This window comes from Poeciliopsis prolifica, unplaced genomic scaffold (genome assembly GCF_027474105.1).
Source record: "Poeciliopsis prolifica strain line A6 unplaced genomic scaffold, Auburn_PproV2 SCAFFOLD003, whole genome shotgun sequence".
NCBI classification, from domain to species: Eukaryota; Metazoa; Chordata; class Actinopteri; order Cyprinodontiformes; family Poeciliidae; genus Poeciliopsis; species Poeciliopsis prolifica.
Window position 1 is genome coordinate 844,238 of NW_026562378.1, and position 20,566 is coordinate 864,803.

The 20,566-nt window shown below is 41.4% G+C and overlaps 3 protein-coding genes across 4 annotated transcripts; all 3 read right to left on the reverse strand.

Annotated features, from left to right (window-relative positions):
- Nucleotides 1–77: 77 nt before the first annotated feature.
- mybl2b (v-myb avian myeloblastosis viral oncogene homolog-like 2b) lies at nucleotides 78–6,552 on the reverse strand. The gene is made up of 15 exons (XM_055027036.1): nucleotides 6,303–6,552; nucleotides 5,808–5,904; nucleotides 5,651–5,722; nucleotides 5,486–5,578; nucleotides 4,466–4,686; nucleotides 4,246–4,378; nucleotides 4,101–4,160; nucleotides 3,572–3,757; nucleotides 3,222–3,494; nucleotides 1,685–1,827; nucleotides 1,498–1,597; nucleotides 1,314–1,424; nucleotides 1,051–1,167; nucleotides 831–962; nucleotides 78–748 (listed from the first exon to the last, which is right to left on the reverse strand). The coding sequence occupies exons 1-15, from the start codon at nucleotides 6,320–6,322 to the stop codon at nucleotides 620–622; spliced, it is 1,887 nt and encodes a 628-aa protein (XP_054883011.1). The 5' UTR covers nucleotides 6,323–6,552; the 3' UTR covers nucleotides 78–619.
- Nucleotides 6,553–8,709: 2,157 nt separating this feature from the next.
- ift52 (intraflagellar transport 52 homolog (Chlamydomonas)) lies at nucleotides 8,710–13,713 on the reverse strand. 2 transcript variants are annotated; one of them, XM_055027646.1, is made up of 14 exons: nucleotides 13,456–13,713; nucleotides 13,107–13,276; nucleotides 12,230–12,317; nucleotides 11,996–12,125; nucleotides 11,838–11,913; nucleotides 11,673–11,744; nucleotides 11,467–11,593; nucleotides 11,284–11,367; nucleotides 10,713–10,781; nucleotides 10,481–10,635; nucleotides 10,319–10,406; nucleotides 10,137–10,245; nucleotides 8,982–9,127; nucleotides 8,710–8,901 (listed from the first exon to the last, which is right to left on the reverse strand). In XM_055027646.1, the coding sequence occupies exons 2-14, from the start codon at nucleotides 13,226–13,228 to the stop codon at nucleotides 8,860–8,862; spliced, it is 1,308 nt and encodes a 435-aa protein (XP_054883621.1). In that variant the 5' UTR covers nucleotides 13,229–13,276; nucleotides 13,456–13,713; the 3' UTR covers nucleotides 8,710–8,859. The 2 variants fall into 2 exon arrangements, with proteins under 2 accessions (XP_054883621.1, XP_054883622.1); XM_055027647.1 differs by having other exon boundaries at nucleotides 13,630–13,710.
- Nucleotides 13,714–14,250: 537 nt separating this feature from the next.
- On the reverse strand, nucleotides 14,251–19,645 carry acot8 (acyl-CoA thioesterase 8). The gene is made up of 6 exons (XM_055021379.1): nucleotides 19,189–19,645; nucleotides 17,454–17,590; nucleotides 17,133–17,358; nucleotides 16,338–16,495; nucleotides 16,058–16,249; nucleotides 14,251–15,153 (listed from the first exon to the last, which is right to left on the reverse strand). The coding sequence occupies exons 1-6, from the start codon at nucleotides 19,368–19,370 to the stop codon at nucleotides 15,035–15,037; spliced, it is 1,014 nt and encodes a 337-aa protein (XP_054877354.1). The 5' UTR covers nucleotides 19,371–19,645; the 3' UTR covers nucleotides 14,251–15,034.
- Between the last annotated feature and the right edge of the window lie 921 nt (nucleotides 19,646–20,566).

A 20,566-nucleotide genomic window follows, 5' to 3' on the forward strand; every position in this document is an offset into this window, starting at 1 on the left:
TAACAAATACCCTTCATTTATTTTGAGTCCTATGAGGTCAACCAGCAAAAGAGAGCCAAACAGGTGCAGAACGTATTTGTTTTTATTCAACTTGTGACAAACAATCACAATAGTAAAACATATTGGCCTAAATATATTTACAGAGTGCCTTTTAACCTTTTAAACAGTGCTCAGTGAAGTTCTCTGCTTTATGACTCTTGCCAAAAATTGAACTGGCTGAACTATTTTTGTCCTAATAAAACAAGGTAGTGAGCCAACTTTGAGTTATTCCTCTAACTTGGCAACATGTTGGTTCCTCCCCGCGGGGTGGGGAATCTTAAAATCCACATGATCCCTCAACCTACCACTGACATCTAGATCTTCTCCATAAGATGTCTAGATATGGAAACTTTACCCGAGTGTTTGTAGTTCACGTAACAAAAAAAAATGGCTACATTTCAGATACATTATGCAATACAAAACCCTGACTTTTCACTGATTTGTTACTCTTAGAATCACTGTTCTTTCCTAACAAGTATGATCAACAATAATGGGAAGTATAGCGCCACTCCAACATGAGTCATTTTAACTGTTGGTGTCTTGTTTGTCGTTTCTTTGTTTCTAGCGAGACAGAAGGATCTCAGGACAGAATCAGAGCCCGGCTTGGAGGATGCCTCTTCAGAGAGCGGAGGTAGCGTCTCGCCTTCTCGGTCATTATGAGCTGGTCTTTAGTTTGCCCACAAACAACCTTCGTCCATTCTTTTGACATCTGGAAATGATAAAAGTATACAAATATTTAAAAAGAACTTTTTTTTTTTTATGATCTCAATTCGAAAACTACAGGAACCTACAGGTGCAGGAGGTGTTGTGCTGGGAAATAAGGCCGTGTCGCTCGGTCCCAACAGGAAGCCCTGGTCTAATATGTTTTCATGCCTCTTGCTGCAAAACGACGAGGAGTTGAGACAAACCGTCATCGGTTCTTCCTGCGACCAAGAAGGAAAGACGGAAAGCTCAGTGTTTAAAGGCGCTCAGTCTGCAGAGAAGCCATTGTTCCATTTATTCCCACTTCACCTTGATGCTGCGTTTGGCCTCCGCTTTGCTGGATTTGCGCTTGGATGTTGGCACCACCCGGCAGTCCATGACGTCTAGAGCCAGGGACTTCCGAACTTTCTTCATAGGAGGGCGATGCTGAGGTCAAAATACAAAGAAAAGAAATGAGCATCAGTGGAAAAAAAAATTTGTTTTTTGCATGGTCACCCAAAACTTAGGAAAGCATGGCTGATTTATCGGTGCAGCCCTAGTACCAAGCCTCCATGGATTTGTTTGATTCTCACCATTGTTTTGCGGCAGGGATCAGGCGGCGTTGCCTGGACGACGACCATGCTGATGCCTGCCTCTCTCAGGATGACCTCATTGATGTCATCTTCGAGGTTCGGCGTCTGAGGCTGAGAAGGCAAAGCAGGAAGTGAAGGTAAACTCAAAAACAAGCAGTTTCTGAAGCCTCAGAGCAGCGCTCACCAGAGGCAGCAGGGGGCCATACTTTTCCATGGCATTTTTGAATGGCGTCGGCGTCCGCGGGGTTGTGCTCAGCTCCGATTTGTGGTTAGGTGTAACAAACCTGAGGAAGAAAAAAATAAATAAATAAATAAACGGTCATACTTATGGAATATGCAGTCCGAGCCAATCACCAGATTCCATCACTTACACCGAGTTCTCCTTCTGGGTGAGAGGGGTCTTGTCTCGCTGCAGTGGTGTGGTCACTATGACCTTCTGACTGCACACTGGCGTGGACGTGAGGGAGGGATTCTCCAGGTCATGAGAGTCCTGCTTCGTCCACAGGTTCAAGAACTGAAAGAACAAACAGAAAAATCAACACCAGGCCTCAGAACTGTTTGGGTTACTCTCTGCAACATGGCCACCAGACAAGATGGCACAACAACACATTCAGTTAGAGAATCAGCTGATGACCAGACTACATGGACCTCAGCGGTACCGGGTCTCGGTAACAACACTTTCAATACTGATGAAAACTAGATCTGCATTGATCCGATATTAATATTTGCATCAGTCCCGATATCGAAAAAAAATCTAGACTGGATATCGGTGATAATGTGGTCGATCCATGAGGGCAGATCTATTCAGTCTAATTCTATGTTTTGTGTCCTGAGCAACATCACACTTTCTTTATTAGACATTACATTTAGAATTTTTAATCACACTTTCTGAACCATTTGAAAGGTTGTTGCAGTTTAATTTTTACATGTTTGACTAATGTAGCCAACCTGTTTTTGTCAGTTTATTTATTTATTTTACATTGGCTGATATACTCTTAACAGTACTGACTGAACAAATTAATGTTGTTTTTACATATTTGACCAACCTTGTGAAGCTTGGTCTAACATTTATCAATATTTATTATTTAAATAATTTTTTTGAGCTTTAAATCTTGTTATGATGCCAATTTGACTTTAAAAACATACCTGGAGTTTTGCCTAAATTCTTTCATGTATGTTTGTGAACTACTTTAATTACCATAACAACCATTCAATTATGCAAAACAGCTGTGTGAACCTAACTCTGCAGTGGAGGCGCAGCTCCTACTCAGAGCTTCTGCCTCAGAGTCCTCCACTCAGCTCCTTCAGACTAGCCAGCAGCAATTACCAAAGACTTGGTGAAACTGCTGAGCTCATTATAGGAGCTACTTCTGAGTGAAATGCTGGTAAAAACATTAAAATGTGAATAGAGGAGCCATGTTGCGATTACTTCCTGAGGGCGGGGTTTAAGACAAAGCAGGAGTTTTTAAAGAGATAAAAGCCCAATTTCCCACTGTTAATGATGACGTCAAATTTATTTTAAGGCATATTTTACATGTGCAACATTTTTTTATAACAACGGAAAGTAATAGTTACTTAATTGTGCTGTAAAATGACACTAACATATAATACTCCCCCTTTAATTGTGCTGTACTGGTGTAGAATTATTAAATACATTTGTAATTCATTCACTACATTTATATTTGCATTTATTATTTATTATTATACGTAATAAAAGAAACATTGTAAAAAAGAAACACTTCAAGTCAATTCAGCACTTTGTTTCTCTATGGGCTGATACTAAATCTCAGATAATGACATCGGAAGTGAAAAAAGTGGATTAGTGCATCCTTAATAAAACACTTTGGATAATGCAGTTCACATATTTCATTAGAAAACATGCAAAACCCTGAGCAGCCAACAGCTCACCTGAGATGGAGAAAATGGCAGGATTTTGACCGGAGTGCTCTTGGGCGTCATGGAGTGTGCGCCGTCTGGAGACAGTGTGACGCGTCTCCGGCTGCGGCGGGTCAGTATGGACGGCGGGCTGATCCCCCCGGGGGAGATGGGGATGAGTTCTCCCCTGCTGCCTTTGCTTAGCTCCTGCAGGGCGGAGCCCTCCAGGCGGAACTGGTGGCGCTCGGGACTGGAGCTGTCCTCTGGAAGGTCAAAGGCCGCCAGGTTGCACCAGCCATCCAGGTCCTGCATGTGGGACAGGGGGGCGATTCGTCTCGCTCTGCATGGTTTGTACTCATGTCAGGTGCAGTGGAGATCCTTACCCCGTCCACCATGTCCAGCACTTCCTTCAGGGCGGGGCCAGTGGGGGAAAGGAAGCCGGAGCTGTCCACCACCCAGTTGGTACCACTGGCTTCCTCTCCAGCATCAAATTCCATCTTGACGCCTGAATCGTCCCTCGGTGAGGAAACTGCTTCGGATGGCTCTGCTTCACTGGCAGCCAGCGCTTCCTGCAGAAATAACAAAATTCACCAATAGTAGCCGTTAACTAAAGGAGATATTACTTTTGGTCTGTGCTAATATTTACACAGTTACAGCTGCATGTAGAAGTACTCTGCACTTCTCTGTACTCTGTCCTTCTACATGCTAAATGGATACTTCAACACATGTATCCATTTAGTAAGACAGAGCATTAGGGCAATGCTAATAAAATAAATATCACAAAAAAGAAAAGCGTCCTGATGCATCATTTCCATGTTCCAAACAGAAATACAGTTTGCATGGCGATAGCATGATTTATCCACGCTGTCATCTCTGAAGCCATGTTACATGCTAAAAGTAACATGTTCTTACTGGAAGCTGGTCTTTCTGCTCCATTTCTTTGCTTGACGCATCCTGACAGCTGCTGCCCCCCTGGGTGACAGAAGGTAGGACAGTGGGATTAGTACATCGCAGGGCCAGCAGGGCGGCGCTGAGCATCAGGTTAAGGCAAACTTACCTGTGAGTCTTTATTCAGGCGTGCCAACAGCTCTTCGACCTCGTTTGGCCTGAACACCTCTTGGGCGTAGAAGCCCATCTCCAACTTGCGTTTGATGGTGGAGTTCCAGTGGTTCTTGACGGCGTTGTCCGTCCTGTCAACAAAAACCGTAAAATGAGATCATCGGGGGATCGGGCAGGCTTTTCTAAAACCAACGTAAAGGACTTTGAAGTCAGCAGACCTTCCGGGCAACAGCTTGGCGATCTCAGCCCAGCGGTTTCCCAGCAGGTGGTGGGCCTTGTAGATGATGAGGTCCTCCTCGGCTGTCCATGACGACTTCTTCACGTTGGGGTTTAGGTGGTTGTGCCAGCGCTCTCTGCACTGCTTCCCCAGCCGGCCCTTCAGATGCTTGGCCACCATTGCCCACTGCTTGTTGCCGTAGAGATTCACAAGCTCGATGACCTGAAGGGAGAAATGTATGGGGCTTCTTCTTATGTTTTTACAGACCACAGTTTTTACACATCACAGCCTTGCAAAATTGTTAATATCCCTGGAACTACATTTTGTCAAGTTACAGCCAGTAACTTCAATGGACACTAGGGGTGCACCGATTAATCGGTCCTTATTTCCAGAAGTTTGAGTTAGGAGTGGGCATTTATTGTAATGTTTGTCATTTAACATGATAAATTTCTTATCATAATAAGAATTTTGATTTATTGTTGCCACAATAAATTTCACTTTATGATGTTGAAATCCCCCCAAAACAGTTTTGTCTGGATTGTTAATTTTACTATTTTGCTTTATTTAAAGTATCAATAAATTTGAAAATGTGGTTAAATGCAGTCACTGTGAGCAAATTAGTGACATACATCACACTTCTTTATATGACTGGTATGCTCGCAAAGCACATTACAAACTTTTGTAGAGTAGTACTTGTGGTGTCCAGGACATGTTGCTGTGGAATACTGTCTCCGTTTCTCAGATATTGAGCTACCAGCATGTCAGGACAGTCATGACGATGGCATACAGCAACACTCTTTAGTCTAATCTTTAGATATGTTGCAAGACTGACTGTGACAGGAGATCCCTCTGTTGAAAGGTATTCACACACCTTTCAACATTTTCACAGGGTTCCAGCATTACTGTATTTTATCAGAATTCTCTGTGATAGATGAACACCACACTCTACCACAGATAAAATGGGTACACTGGTTTCTTCTCAGTTCAGTTTGGGTCATTTTGTAAGCAAAACGCTGCCCACCTTCTCGTCTTCCTCCTTGGTCCAGGGACCTTTGACCAGCTCTGGATCGAGGACCTTAAACCAGCGGTGCTGGCACTGCTGCTCTGTGTGATTCTAAAACAAAAAACAGTATGCTCAGGATTTTTACTATGATGCCACAAAACATAAAGATTGTTAGTCACTCACTGGGATGAAGCTGGCTATGTGTTTCCAGTCACTGGATCCCAGACTGTGGACCAGCGTTTTGAGCTTGTCATCCTGCAGACATCAACAGGTTTCAAACCGGATGTCCCTCATGGAGACACATAAACAGAGCCAAACGGGGACATGTCCCAACAATCACCTCATCTTGTGTCCACTTCACCTTCCCCTTCCCTCCGTCCCTCTGCTCGGCCACATCAGAATCAGTGTCCTGATGCATGGCGTCGTTTCCATCCTCACTGGAAACCAGACCAAAACAAAAAACAAACAAACAAAAAAACATTGATAACAGATTAGGAGAACAAATTTAGCGGGTTTAGCTGATAGCTGGTTATCGGAGGCTAAATGATATGTTTCAGAGACGACTGATAGTTTTATCGAGCTTTTGAGATGAAAGCAGGGTTTTCTCTTATCTCTCTGGGCTCACACTGAAAGCGGTGGTTGGAAAACAGGACAGGCCCAGTCTGGGTTCATGACTCCGGAAAAGGGCGGCAGCTCAAAAATGAACGTTTGTGTTCACTTAACTATTTATTCAGGCAGCGTGACTGTTTCTAACACTGTTTGGTGAAAGAGGGGCTAGTTAAACGAGTAATAAACCTTCAGAGAATAACTCAGACAGCAGTGAGGAGTCTCTTACCCGCGCGGCCACCAGGACATTTCCCTCTGTTTTCTTCTAGTTTAGTCACCTAGTGGTTCTGCCTGCCGCCACCGCCGCACGTCATGTGCAAATGTAATAGGAAAATATCACGACGTCCACTGCTTTAATATTATTTTAATGCAGCAGCCAGCGGCAGTGGAGGTGGTTGGAGGTTTGAGCTGGACTGTGCAGCCTGGAAACGATCAGCTGCGGCGGAACGATCATTCCGTCCGCGCTCTGCAATTTCTATCTCGCGCCCTTCTCCCTGAAACTGCCGGAGCTGTGACGTGGCTGCGCTGCGGACATGCGCAGAGAGCCGAATGGGAAGAGAGAAATACATTCGTTCGGACCTTCAAAATAAAACTCAGATAATGTAGTACCAAAAAAACAAACATTCATATTCTTAAGCTTAAATTTTGCAAACATCAAAACATAAAGAAATGTTAGAATAGAGAAATTATAGCTTTTATTCAACTTTTCTTTTTTCTCTCTCTCTCTCTCTCTTTAAGTTACTAGTTAAATCCTCTTGATATATTTGAATTTTTTTTTTACCTCTTGTCTGTTAAATTCTGGACTGTACTAAGTTTGTTAACGGAATACAGAGCAGACTAGAGTTGTACAAAGGTTGGGCCTCAAACTCCAAACTTTCCTTCACTTTTCATTTTTGAAGTCAAAAGTTATATTTTTGAGAAAATTATGACACAGTTGGATCTTTTCACTTCATTATATGGTAGCATATTGGTAAAATGTTGAATATCTCATTAACTTTGGGATCTTTTCTGTTTAGATTGCCTAAACAGAAATTAAAAGAAATGAAATGAAGTGAAAACGGTTCAAAATGCCTTAACATAATAAAATCTTAGCAGTAATCGACCAAAATAATTAATTTACTGATAGGACATTAAATGACTCTTTCACAAAACGGCTACCTCAAATCCAGCTTTTCTAATGTTTGACCATTTAAAATCTCAAGACTTTTATTTTGAAGGGGTGCCTGACTTGCATGAATGGAAGCTGTGCTGCCAGTTGCAGCAATATTCCACTTCTCACCCTCCAAGGCGTCTAATCAGAGCTGAAATTCCTAAAATAACTACTTAAAGAGTTAAAGGAATTAAGCACTAATCTGTTATAAATCTTTTAATTTCTGTTGAAAGCACATCATATAAATATTAAATCATCACAGAATATATATATAAAATATTAGTGCTGGTGTGGTCTATAAGGAGTAATGTGCACCCAGATTAAAATTTGCCAAACGCCCAAGAAAGCTTTGGGCAGGCTCTGGATAGGACTAGCTTAACAGTATTTTTTTTAATGATCATTAAATCAAGGGTGCTCCAGGGTGCTGCATCCTCACTCCAACAGACCAGGATCAGCTCTGAACAGTCCTGCTAACGAGCCATTCATTTGATTCAGGTGTGTTGGAGCAGGGAAGCATCTAAGTTGCAGGATGGCAGCTCTGGAGGACTGGACTTGATCACCTTATAAAATTTACCGTTTAGAAAAAGACAAAAAATTCAACCATATTTCCTTCCTTTTAGACATATACTAAAACAAACATAGCGAGCCATAAAACAGGGAGTGGTGATCCTGTACATTTAGTTTTCAGAAGCATTACTCGGCCTGGAGCGGGTCAGCTCCTCCCCCAGCTGCTTCAATTAACCAGCTACTAAAATCCAGCAGCCGCTGACTGAACCGGTTCCCGCCTCAATGGACGCAATGGAGAAAGCTGTTGTCTTCAAAGGTGAGGTCCATATTTCTGAAAGCGGCCTCATTTCCATCTGATTAGCCCAAAGGTTTCATTTCAAACGTTTCTTCTTTCTCTAGACGTCAAAAGTTACGAGTACTCTCCGTCGGAGTTGGACAGGGCTTTTTTCGGGGAACAGAGTTTCTTATCCGCTTCGTCTCTGGACCAGCTGTCCACGCCGAAGCCTTCTACCGCCGCCGGAGCGGACGGCTTTGACGGCAGGTCGTCCATGCTGGCGTCCCTCTGCCTGTCGTCGGATGCCATTTCTCCTTCCGTGGTGTTTGCACCTTGCGGTTCCAACATGAAGGAGGCGGACTGCTGTAACCTCTCCATCCCTCTGCAGGGGAAGTTCTCCACCCCCCGCGTGCTTTCCACAGAGCCCCGCAACTCCGTCTATTTCGACCAGGCCCAGGCCTTCCTCTCGGCCTCGCAGGTCTCCTTGGATGTCTCCGTGATCAAGTCGGAAAGCAACAGCCCCAGGTTCTTCATGGAGTCCGGCACTCAGGAGCAAACGTGGAGCCCCAAACCCCATCTGCCTGAAGTTTGTCCTGATCAGGGAGCCAGCAGAGACACCAGCTGACTGGAGGAAACGTTGGTGGAAGGAAAACCACTTTGCCGACTTATGGTGACTCTCTCAATCAGGGTCAAACTACAGAAAAATTCTTTTTATGAAGTGTAATCTAATAAACATTTATTTGTTTCCATTAAATAAAATGCAGTGTGAAATAACATTTGTGTACAGTTTTGGTCTCCATGTGGTTTTCATATTGAAACCATGAGGAAAAAGTCTTAACATGATTGTGGTTCCGATCAGAGTGGAGTGAATCGGGCCTCTGGGTCGAAGTCATGTTCCTGTGAAAATTAAAACATTTAATTTTTAACATTTAGTAAAGGGTCCCACAGCAGTCACCATGGATCATTTACCATCTTACCTGGTTAAGTTTCTTGAATTCTACCACCTGGAAGAAAATGTGTTCCAGGATGTGCTTGGCATCCCTGTGCTCTTTATCCAGCTTCGGTGTCACACCCAGAATTTCACCACATTTGCGTACATAAAACTCAAGGTCGTCATCTGTGCCTTTGTTTTAAAAAAAAAAAAAAATAATGGTTGGATGAGACGATTTAAATCTTTCACTCTTTAAAAGCTTTACTTTACACAATCTGAATCTTGTCCAGTCCATCATTGCATGTTAGTCAGGTGTTTACAAGTAGCTCACCAAAATGAGCTAAAACATGGTCAATTGGGCAGCTGAATTTGCAGACAGGCAGAAAACAGATCACACAATTTAACTATTAATTCAGATTAGACAAACATCGAAAAGACTGATAGCTATAGGCTTTACTAAACTACCTTGAACTTACTGCATGAAAGTTAAGTTTGCACATATTTGGACTGTGCCATGCACATTGAACCATCCAGATGTGTGTTTGTCTCTAGAAGCTCTGAACACATCCAGATGGAACATTTTCCCTCTCTTTAATTCTAACATTAAAAGGTCAAGTCAGAATGGGAAGTGTTAACATCTTCAGATCCTGCTGCAGAAGCAGTTTCCCTCCATTTGATACCATCCACCTTCACTGGATGATCCTGTCACCACAATATGTTACTGCTCATTCAGGGTAATATGTTTTCACCACAGATGCAAGTAAAAAGCTTAACCTCAGTCTCTGACCAGAACACCTTCCAAGTGTTGTCCTTCATACGGCCCATAAATTCACACGCTTGGATACTCTTTCACAAATCAATACATCAACAAAATTAGACTTGTTGACTAAAAAAAAAATAAGATGGCAAATTTGACAAATTATGGCTTTCAACAACTTTGTAATTTAAATTTTCCTGATTTGTACTTTCCTTTCCAATTTAGAGGGACAGTCATGTCTTGATAGGTTTGTGGTTGTACTAGGAAAAAAGATTTCCCCAATAAACATTGAAGTCATTGAAATTAATGCCACAAAATGTGAAATGATGTAAGGAGGCAATTATTTTTGCAAAACCCTGTCTGGCATAGTGGTAATGGAATTCATTTGCAAGCTCCCAACTCAATAGATAGTTAAGCAGATATTGGGGACTCTAATATCCTTACATTTATTGGTAAGTTGGGCGAGTCGGACTTTCTCAGAGGAGAACGTTTCATCAAGATCAAACAGGTCCAGCATGGGAGGAGGCAGCTCACTTAACGCAGGGGGAAAGACCTTCAAGGACAAATAACATCCATCAGTGTTGCAATCTGCTTCCTGCTCAGTGAATGCTGAATCTCAGACTCACAGCAGGCTGAAGCTGAGGCAGCGGCGTCTCAAACTGTGGAGTGATGAGCTGAAGTGGCTCGTGTTTCACATTGAGCTGCTTAAAAGAACTGCAAACACATAGTTTTAGCTATGAGAGACAGAAAAAAAAAACAGGCATGTGGCAAACAATCGCTATATGTACCTTATTACTTCTGGTAAACTGTTGGGCGACAAATTAAACAAAGACATGTCAAAGAGGGAGGTGAAGTCCCGCGGGTTCTCGTCTCCCTCCTGTAAACACACTCGCAGCTGTTCCGACAAGCGGCCCGTGTCTGGCAGCATTGTGTAGTCTGCAATCTAGGCGACACAACGACAGGAAGTGAGCCAACGGCGAGCGCTTGTGGTGATCTTTTAGTACGGTCCAGTCTGCATACCTCGGGATCCTCTGCGTCAATCTGATTCAGCTGAATGTTTTCTGACATGAGCCACTGAAGCACGACGTCCTGCGATGAAATGAGGTAAACAGTTTTATTTCTGCTTTTGCATGTTGTTCAAAATGTTCTAAATAATAAGCTCAAAAAATACATAAATAAATTTCAGAGGTATGCGGTTGCTGAAATTATGTAGCTGATGAAGTTTAAAAGCACATAAAGCTACTTTTAGTGTTTTCTCCACTGCTACTTTTATGAGACCATAGATGAATTTGAATTAACAAGAAAATATGGTTAAACGTAAGCAGTTAAAAAATCATGCTAATTTTGTAAACTGGTGTCCCAGAGAAGTTTATTTCCTTCTCTAGAAAGGTTTCTTTTTTTAAGAGCAATGTTTATGTTTTGGGGCTCTGATTGCTGTAACATAAAATTATTTTATTATTATTTGTATTGTTATATCAATAAATACCAACAAATTTTGTGGTACCATTGAAAAACACACCTCTTTAAAACGGTAGACCTTCACCCATTCATCAATCATTTTACAAAAAGTTCTTCAAAGATTTGGTCTCACCATTATTTTACTGTTCTCTTCCCTGTCTGTGTACTGGTCACAGAACATGTGGCAGGAACCCAAAACGGCCAGTTTGCCAGACTCCTGTGTGAGACAAAAACTAATTATACTAATTATATTTACAGGTAGTCATTGTCATGATGTTTGGGGATAAAACATGTAGAAAGAATGAAATCCACAGGCCTTTCCATGGTAGAAGGCCAGGACGGGCCTGTTGAGCGGGAAGCAAACAGAGCCGGTTGACAGAACAGCCACGGCAGGTTTCATCACACTCAGTGTGGCTCCAAAAGGATACACAAATGTTAGAGCCCTGCAGAAACCCACACAGGTCAACTCACTTCAGACCAAACCAACCCAACCAGCTGACGTCGGAAAACAGAGATGCTTACTGTGCGTTGTTTCCAATAGATTCATCCTCGATCACTCCCGTTACCACTTTGCCGGCAGCTCGACTGATTTCTCTTTAAAAGAAAAAAGAAACAAAGGAAAATGATGAAATCTCCGCAAATTAAAGAGCACATTTCCATAACGACGACTAAAAGGTGACAGCTGACCTGTTCAACACGCCGTTAGAGACCAGGGCCTCCTTGGGGTGAAAGTATTTGTAGTACACATTCCGAACTACAGCGTCTGTTGCAGTGAAAGGAGAGAGAAAGATTGGTGTGGACTCAGACCGAGGAATCTGGGCTCTGCGTCAGACTGCTGTACGCACCGTTGTTGACCATTATTCCAAACTCCTCCAGGAGGAAATTGATGTTTGTGTCATATTTCATTTCTCCTCCCTCTCCAAGCATGACCAGCATGTTTCCTCCTCCGTCCAGGTAGTGCTTCAGCACCTCCAGCTGTGGAAAAAAAATGTGGCATAAGTTTGCACAAATCGATCCTCATTCTTCCTGAAGATTTTGTGCAACATTCTGCTGCTGTGAAACGCCTTAATGCATATCACCTCTGATGCTGTGAACTTCTCCCGGGGGCCGGCAGTTATCCACAGCTTCACACCCCTCAGCTTCTCTACAGACAGTTCTTCCTTTATACTGCAAGGGATGAAGATGAGCTACTCAGTACGGAGGATAAAATCGAAAGTCATGACCAGGTTTCTAACACGTAATATGTTTTAATATTGTCCAAATGAGGTTTCTGAGTTTGAGTCAGTGTTTCTATTTTACTGTTTTTATGGCTATTGATCCATTGTTAATGATGTTTTATTCATCGTGTGTTGATGCAAAGTTTCCCCGTTTGTCGAGAAAGCTGACTCCCCTCACTGAAACCAAATCTACCAAATGGTGTAAATAAAATGTATTTACTGATTGTCCTTTGAAGAAAAACTTTCATAAATATATGTAATTATTTCACTGTGTATCTATTTATTTCTTGGCTCTTGTGGCAGCGCTATTGTCATTAAATAATTTAAACTGTCAAACTCAAGTGCAGTGTGTATACTGCACTTGAGTGCATTTTAATTTCCACTAAACAGTGGAAATTAAAATGCCACTGAAAAGTTCACCATATTCAGATGCACTTACCAACCTCCCTACACGTGAATGGGTTTTGTTTCACTGCAGGTATTCCTGTTACTTGTGCATAATTTTCTACCACTATCTTTACCTTTCACTCAACTTTCTACTTCAATGTTTAGGTGCAGCACTCTGTGAACACCAGGTTTATTTAGCAATGACCTTTGGCAGCTTACTCTCATTGTGGAGGGTGTCAGTGATATATATATGTCAGTCTGCTGGAGAAGTAAGTGAGTTTTCCCGATGAGTTTTCCCGATGACCGTATAGGGCAAAACATTGATTGAATATTGAACATTGATTACTCTTACCTCTGGATCTTCCACTGCGCTCTGAGTCTCTTCTGCATGTACTTGTAGCCATTGTTGATGCCAAACAGCTCTCTTTTAGAAGCATTAAAGATTATGAAGCTCTGTTGTTCTTTCTCCATCATTATTAATGTGCAAACGTAAGACTTCGGCTTGTGTTTGCTTCCATATACCTGAAAAACGATTTAAACTGAATATTAAACAAAGTCTCGTGCCTTCAATACAGTGATACGTAGCTTAGACAGCTAGCGGTAATGTTAGCACGGGTGTTTCACTGCACTTCGTACAGCGTCAATAAAAATTAAGTCAGCATTGTTTCATACATATCACAAAAACCGTTTCTAAGACTTACCTTATTTTAAAGATACATGTTTGCAGTCCGCAGCAGTAAGGACAAAGCTCAGAAACTGAGAAGCTAACGTTAGCTGTTGTCAGTATCTACCACTGACGGGGTTGAATCACATCAGTGTGATCACTTTTCCGGATATGTGATTAGAAAGATTAGAAAGGAGATAAAAATACTTACTTCCTTTCAATATAGTATTATTTTTGGTATAGAATGCTATTTAGCGTTAACTAACTATCTTAAAGCTCTCCTTGAAGTGATGCATCATGGGAAAACTTGGTAACTAAGGGCGCGAACTACATAGCAACCGAGTGGCGTAGCGACGTGTCAAAACAACACAGCCTCCTCTGAGGTTTTTTAATTCCTTTTGTGAATTGGCTTATTATAAAATTGTAGGTACCATATTTCATTAATAATTACATTACAAGCACGGATAGAGGAGGGAAAGATGACCGAGTCATCACTTTTAATTTCCCCTTGGGATCAATAATATTTTTGAATTTGAATTACTCCTAGAGTGATATTGAAACTTTTCTCTTACTTTTCTATAGAAATCTCCAAAATACTTTCAACACAACTGAGGAAAATGAAATTATTTTTATGTATTTTGCATGTCGGTTATTTCCTGGTACACTGGCTTCCTCACACAGTAAGAAACATGCCCAAGATTTAATTTTATGAAAAACAATTAAGAATTCTTTCTCGCACCGGTTCCATGTTAAGAGATATAGAAAAGTCTCTGACAAGCTCATTGTTTTTATGCATCCCTTTGCATTTTAATAAAACAAAAATGGCACCTACTGTGTTCTTCACCATTACCCTGTTTATTGAGCTGCTTCAATGTTCCTCACAGGTTTTAAATGCATTAACATTTCTTATCACAAGTTACAAGTTTTATTGTTACAGAGCACAATTTTCTTAATTTTTTCACAAGTTAAATACAAAGCACATTTTGACACTAGTGCAATAATTAAAATGCTGACTTCTGGGAAACCCCTGTAAGGAAAATTATACATTAAAAACAAGTGACCATGCTTTGTGTGTCATGTTAACAAGGCATTACAGGTCAAAAATATTGCATTAAGTCAACAAAAGGAGTTAATAATGTATAGTGGCTCTTACATCATTGCATCATATCAATGCATAAATATATCCAAGAAATATAGAAAAGCCACTCTAGCCTTTTTTGTTTTGGGGCATATGTAAATAAAAAATAGCTCTTTCATCCATTAATTTTTTAAAATACTAATTTATAAAATTCAAATATTTTAGACAATGTTATAAATTCTACTCAGTCATAATAAACGCTACATCTGGTTGCGTCTGCAGGGTTTTTCAGATATCACGTCTTCATTAGGTTCTAACATGGCTTATATTTTAGCCTCCAGTGTACAAACATAAAACTGAAAAACTGTTTTTCAAGTCCTGACATGTAAAACTCTAGAAGTTAGAAAGATTTCCCCCCCGTGCATAAATAATTTCAATATCTGACATTTGAACATTTTAAAAGTTAAAAACACTTAAAACAGCAGCTATCACTCATAATTATAGCAAAATATGTAAAAAAAAAAAAAAAAAAAAACAGCTATAGTTTGCTGTTCTCTGGAGCAGGTTTGACTCTCAGGACCCCTTCCTGAGAACAAGAGGCTGCCAGGACCCCATCTCTTCTCCACAGCCGACCCTGAGCCAGTCCTCTGCTGCTTCCTGCAGGAATCAATAATCACACACCAAAAACGAACACAAATGTTAGGCTCGAACTGGAAATGGAGAAAAATTAAGAAAAAAGGAAAAATTCTGACATAACGTATCGGCTGATACCAACCCGGTACAGAAAAACAGCTGAACTGACTTAAATTCCTTCTGTATTTAAACATAAATGAAGTGAATTACAAATCTATTTGATAACTGCACCAGTACAGCACACACACCGATAGCTTCACAACATTGGTAAGACATATAAAAACAACAATTTTATTTTGTTAAGTCAACACAATTTAGAGTATAACAGCCAATGTAGAAACTGAAAAACATGTTGACTATGTTGGTCAAACATAGACAAATAAACTGCAACAAACCTTCTTTTAAGTGGTTCAGAAAGCACAATTAGAAATTCTCAATGTTATGTAAAATAAATAATAAAGCCTAACATCACTCAGAATTAGACTGAATAGATCTACTCTAATGGGTCGGGCACATTGCCACTGATACCATATCTACAATTCTTTTTTAATACTGGCAAACGATTTAGATATTAATATCAGATCGGTTCATCTCCAGACGTTAACTTGAAAATGGACACACCCCAAAATGTAAGGCTGAGTAATCTGTGTCCTTAGTTTAAGTATAATTACATGCAAAGAGCCTTTGAGAGCATTTTAATAAACCCCAACTTAAAGGTTCAGGTACTATAGCATCTGTTGTCATGGTTGGAATGTCAAAATTAGATCAGTGAGAGTTTACAATGATTTACACAAGTCATTTGGAGAAACCTCTAACACCCAAAGTGCCAGCCCTCAAGGACCCACTATGGGGTCCTTGACGAAGTGTTGTCCAGAACGAAGTGGGGCAGGTATGTGAGGACAGTGGGGTCACAGCAGGAGGTACTGACCTGCCCAGGGACTGTCACACTCGTAAAGCATCCACTCGTCGCTACGGAAGGTACTGTGGAACCACATAGCATGGTCCAGGGAGGCGGTGAAGCGGGCCTTGTATTTAGGGTACGGCAGCAGTACAGTCCCCAGGAGGGCAAAGTCTGACACATAGGCGGCCACACAGCAGTGCAACTTCATGTCTCCTTCACCTGCATGGGAACAAAAGCCATCTGCAGCCAAGGAACTCGTTCAGTTAGGTTTCTGTTTTTTTGCCGTTATGGCCTGTTCAAATCTTACCAATATGTCCTCGCGCTCTGGCCCAGAACAGCCTCCGTGGTTCTCCTGAAGCATGGCGGTAAAACTGTGCTGGGCTGACGGGCTTCACCTCGATGGGAACCTCGGTAGCCAGGAGTTTGTTCAGGCCTTGTTTTGCACTCTCTGTCAGGTCTGGTTTACTGTGAAGTGAGCAGATCCTCAGAACACATTCAGAGCAGAATGAAGGAGTTTGTTGTGCAGGCTGATGGAGCAGCGTGTTCTGATCTGTCCAATTTTATTCAAACGTTTTTAAGGGTGAGGCATTGAATGTTTGGACAATTCTCTTTGGTTTTGGATGTTGTCCAGCTTTTTTTTACACTTTCAGACAGCTGTTGTGATGAACAACCATGGAAACAAGGTGCTTCTTCTCACAACCAGCAGCTAATTGGTAGCTCAAATGACCTCTGACCCCAGAGGACTGGAGAAGGAGGCTTCAGGGAAGAGGATGTCCAGAGAGAAGGTTCAGACCATCTTAAATTTCAAACATTTTAGTTATTCCCTCAACTTGGCCTGTCAAGACAACATATTTTGCTTGACGATACATTGTTCCAATAACTGTAACGATAAACAATAAAATTGTTGTTTTGAATCCATTTCCAAGTGATATATTGATAATGGTGTAATGATACATTCTCAAAGATCAAGAAACTTTAATTGTCGCAGTCTGACACAAAAACACTACTGTAAAAATATCACTGCTACAACATTCACCAGCAGATTTCACTCAGGTGGGACAGAGAGCAACCAAGCTCACATCTCCACCACACAGAGTCGTACCTGAGGTAACGCTGAATGATCTCCTCAACGGTGGGCAGGTCTTCAGGCTGAGGGACCGCCGGCATGGGGAACTGGTGCTGCAGCGGGCTTGGCTGCAGCAGCTGGAAGGACGCCTGGCAGATCAGGATGGGTTTTCCATGCTGGATGGCCTTCACAGAGCGCACAGTGAAACTGCGTCCATCTCTAGTGCGGTCCACCTGGTACAGAACCGGTACCTTAGGGTCTCCTGGAAGAAAAGAAAGGGAAAAAAAAAAACACAAAAAATGATTCAACTCTTCAAACTGTTGCTTGGCTCCAGATGCTGCATAATCTGAGTGTTACCTGCTCGCACAAAGTAGCAATGCAGCGAGTGGGCATAGAGATCATCACTGACTGATTTGGCAGCAGCCACCAGAGCCTGGCCGATGATCTGACCGCCAAATAAGCGCTGCGTGCGCGGCACCCAGTGGTGCGTTCCCCTAGGGGAGAAAGAGATGGGACTACAATAAAATACTCGAATCAAATCCAGCTGCTCAAAGCTGCTCGTAACAAAAAATAAAGCTTTCTGCAAGCAGGTTGAGTAGCGACTAGCTGTTCCAAGGGATGAACTGTTTGAGTTTTTTGGACGACTATTTTGATCTCTAGTTCATAGCAAAATAAAATATAAAATAAATTTAAAAAATTAACAGTTTTCATACATATTGTTTTCCAATAAGGGTGCAATGACAAATAGGCTCCCATTTCCATAATGTTGTGATCAGTCGATACTTAGACATGAAACTGATCTAACATAGACAAACTCTAAATTTTTAAGAATTTAAGTGATTACACTTTCAACTCTGAACCTGTTAGAGTAGACAGTATATGTGGAGTCAGACTGCAATATTTAGCGGACCTTCATATTCATTTTACTTAGTGCTAAAGTTAACAAAGGAGTGGGGACATTGTGATGAAAGAAAAAGATTCAGGGAAAGGGGAGTCAATCACAATCATTATTGCAATACTGAGCAATAATTCTGCTCAATATTGGAAGCTATTCCAAAATGGCTTCCAAAATAGCTTTTGGAAGCTTTTTGTGTCCATCTGATGCAAGCACAGGAGTTTTCATCTTCTTATTTCCTACTGAAAATAAGCCCTTAAACTTAACTCAGAACTTTCCAGAAGACTTCTAACATTTTCAATACCAGGAGGCTTCAGAGCAGGTTGAAAGCCTTAAAATGATAAAAATGTGTTCAGCCTTGCTGCTGTTTCCTGAAGTCCATCTCTCACCTGAACCTAGTGTCTTAGACCAAGACCCTTACATCTTTAAAGTTAAGGATTTAAACTTAAGATCCTTCAATCCAGGCCTCAAAGACCGAGGTTCCGCAGCTTTTAAATAGGCCTCTGCTTTAAAACCACTGTGTCAAATAATCAGGTCATCACCAGGACTCTGACTTTTGATTGACTTGTGTAGGGCCAGATGCATCTAAAAACGACTGTCCAGTCTAGTACGATGTGTTCGCAGGTCACAGAAAGATTGGATTTTTGATTTTCTCGTGTATGTAAAAAAAAACTGGCCAATTTTAGTTAGGCGTTGATCTCAGGGCAAATCTAAATGCTTGACTGTTTTCTATTGCAATCATTACAGAAACTGTAGTCCACATGACTATACAATTTATTAGGGTAGTCTATTATAAAACATTTTTCCAGTGGTTTATTTATATGCATTGCTATGTTGTTGTTTTTTTAACAACAAAAAAGTCCCTGCTTCGTCTCCTTACTAAAATACTTTTATCTATGTTAAACTTGGAAAAACCAGTCACAATAAGTTTGGAACTGTTTCATGTGATTACATAATTGTAAAAATAGTAATTTTCAACCCGGTTATTTACGTTTGCAGCGATTTATTCAGGCATTATGACAGTCACCTACTCGGAATCGTTTCACTGACAGAGACGGTTTTTGGCATTAAACACCTCGGTAAAAACACAGCTGCAAAACTGTTCATCCTTTCAAAAGGCCCAGTTAAAACACAACGTTAGCTAGAAGCAAGTGAACGAATTTCTAAATGTTGAAGTGACGAACTGGAGCTACTTACCTGTAGAGGTCAATGTCCAGCTGCTCCAGGTTTAAAACACTGGTAACCAGGACGCTTCGGAGGTCCTGCGGGTACCGAGCTCCAGAACTTTCCGAGCTGTCATCCTCTACTGAACTCTGTGACTCTATTATATCAATTAACCGGTTGACGGAAGCACTCTCGCTTACTTTCCCTTCTGCCATTTTCCTTCAGCACTTGCTCTTTTTTGCTTAAGGCTCGGTGACAATCAGCCATATTGCTCTTTATCGCCTCCCAGTGGTGAAGTGAGTTCCTTCATTCTTGTTCAAGCTTTCTGACGTATATATTTGTATATTAAATATGAAATATGATAGCTATTGAACTAAAACAACAACAAAACAGGTAATTATATTTCTCAAAAGTATATCTCCCTCAATGTTTTCACATTTCAAGTACAGCCTGAACTTCAACGTATGTTGAATTTTATGAGATCTAACACAAAGCTGTGCATGATTGCAAAGCAAAGGGAAATTCTGCATGTTTCAAAAAATACTTTTTGAAAACATGCATCCAAGTCTTAGTTATATACACTATATTGTCAAAGGCATCCTAATTAGGTCTCAGGTGTTCCAATCACTTCCATGGCCAGGGGTGTATAAAATGAAGAACGTAGGCATGCTGACTGTTTTTACAAACATTTGTGAAAGACTGGGTTGTTTTCAGGAACTCAGTGAATTCCAGCATGGATTGGATGTCACCTGTGCAACAAATCTAGTCGAGAATTTTTCTCGCTCCTAAATATTCCAGTCAATTGTCAGCTGTATTATAAGAAAATGGAAGTGTTTGGGAACAACAGCAACTCAGCCATGAAGTGGTAGGCCATGTAAACAGATGGAATGAGGTCAGCAGACACTGAAGCACATAGAGCAAAGTTTCTGCAGACTGCATCTCCACAGACCTCCAAACTTCACGTGGGCTTCAGATTAGCTCAGTAACAGTGTGCAGAGAGTGGGTTTCCATGGTGACCAGTTGCATCCAAGCTGTATAGCACCTAGTGCAATGCAAAGCATTGGATGCAGTGTAAAGCACGCTGCCATTGGACTTCATAGCAGTAGAGGTGCCTTCTCTGGAGCAACGTATCATGGTTCTCCATCTGGAAATCTGATGGATGAGTCTGGATTTGGTGGTTGCCAGGACAACGGTACTTGTCTGACTGCATTGTGCTAAGTGTAAAGTTTGGTGGAGGGGGGATAATGGGTTAGGGTTATTTTTCAGGAGCTGGGCTTGGCTCCTTAGTTCCAGTGAAGGAACTTTGAATGCTTCAGCATATCAAGACATTTTGGACAATCCCATGCTCCACACTTTGCGGGAACAGTTTGGAGCTGACCCCTTCATCTTCCAACATGACTGTGCACCAGAG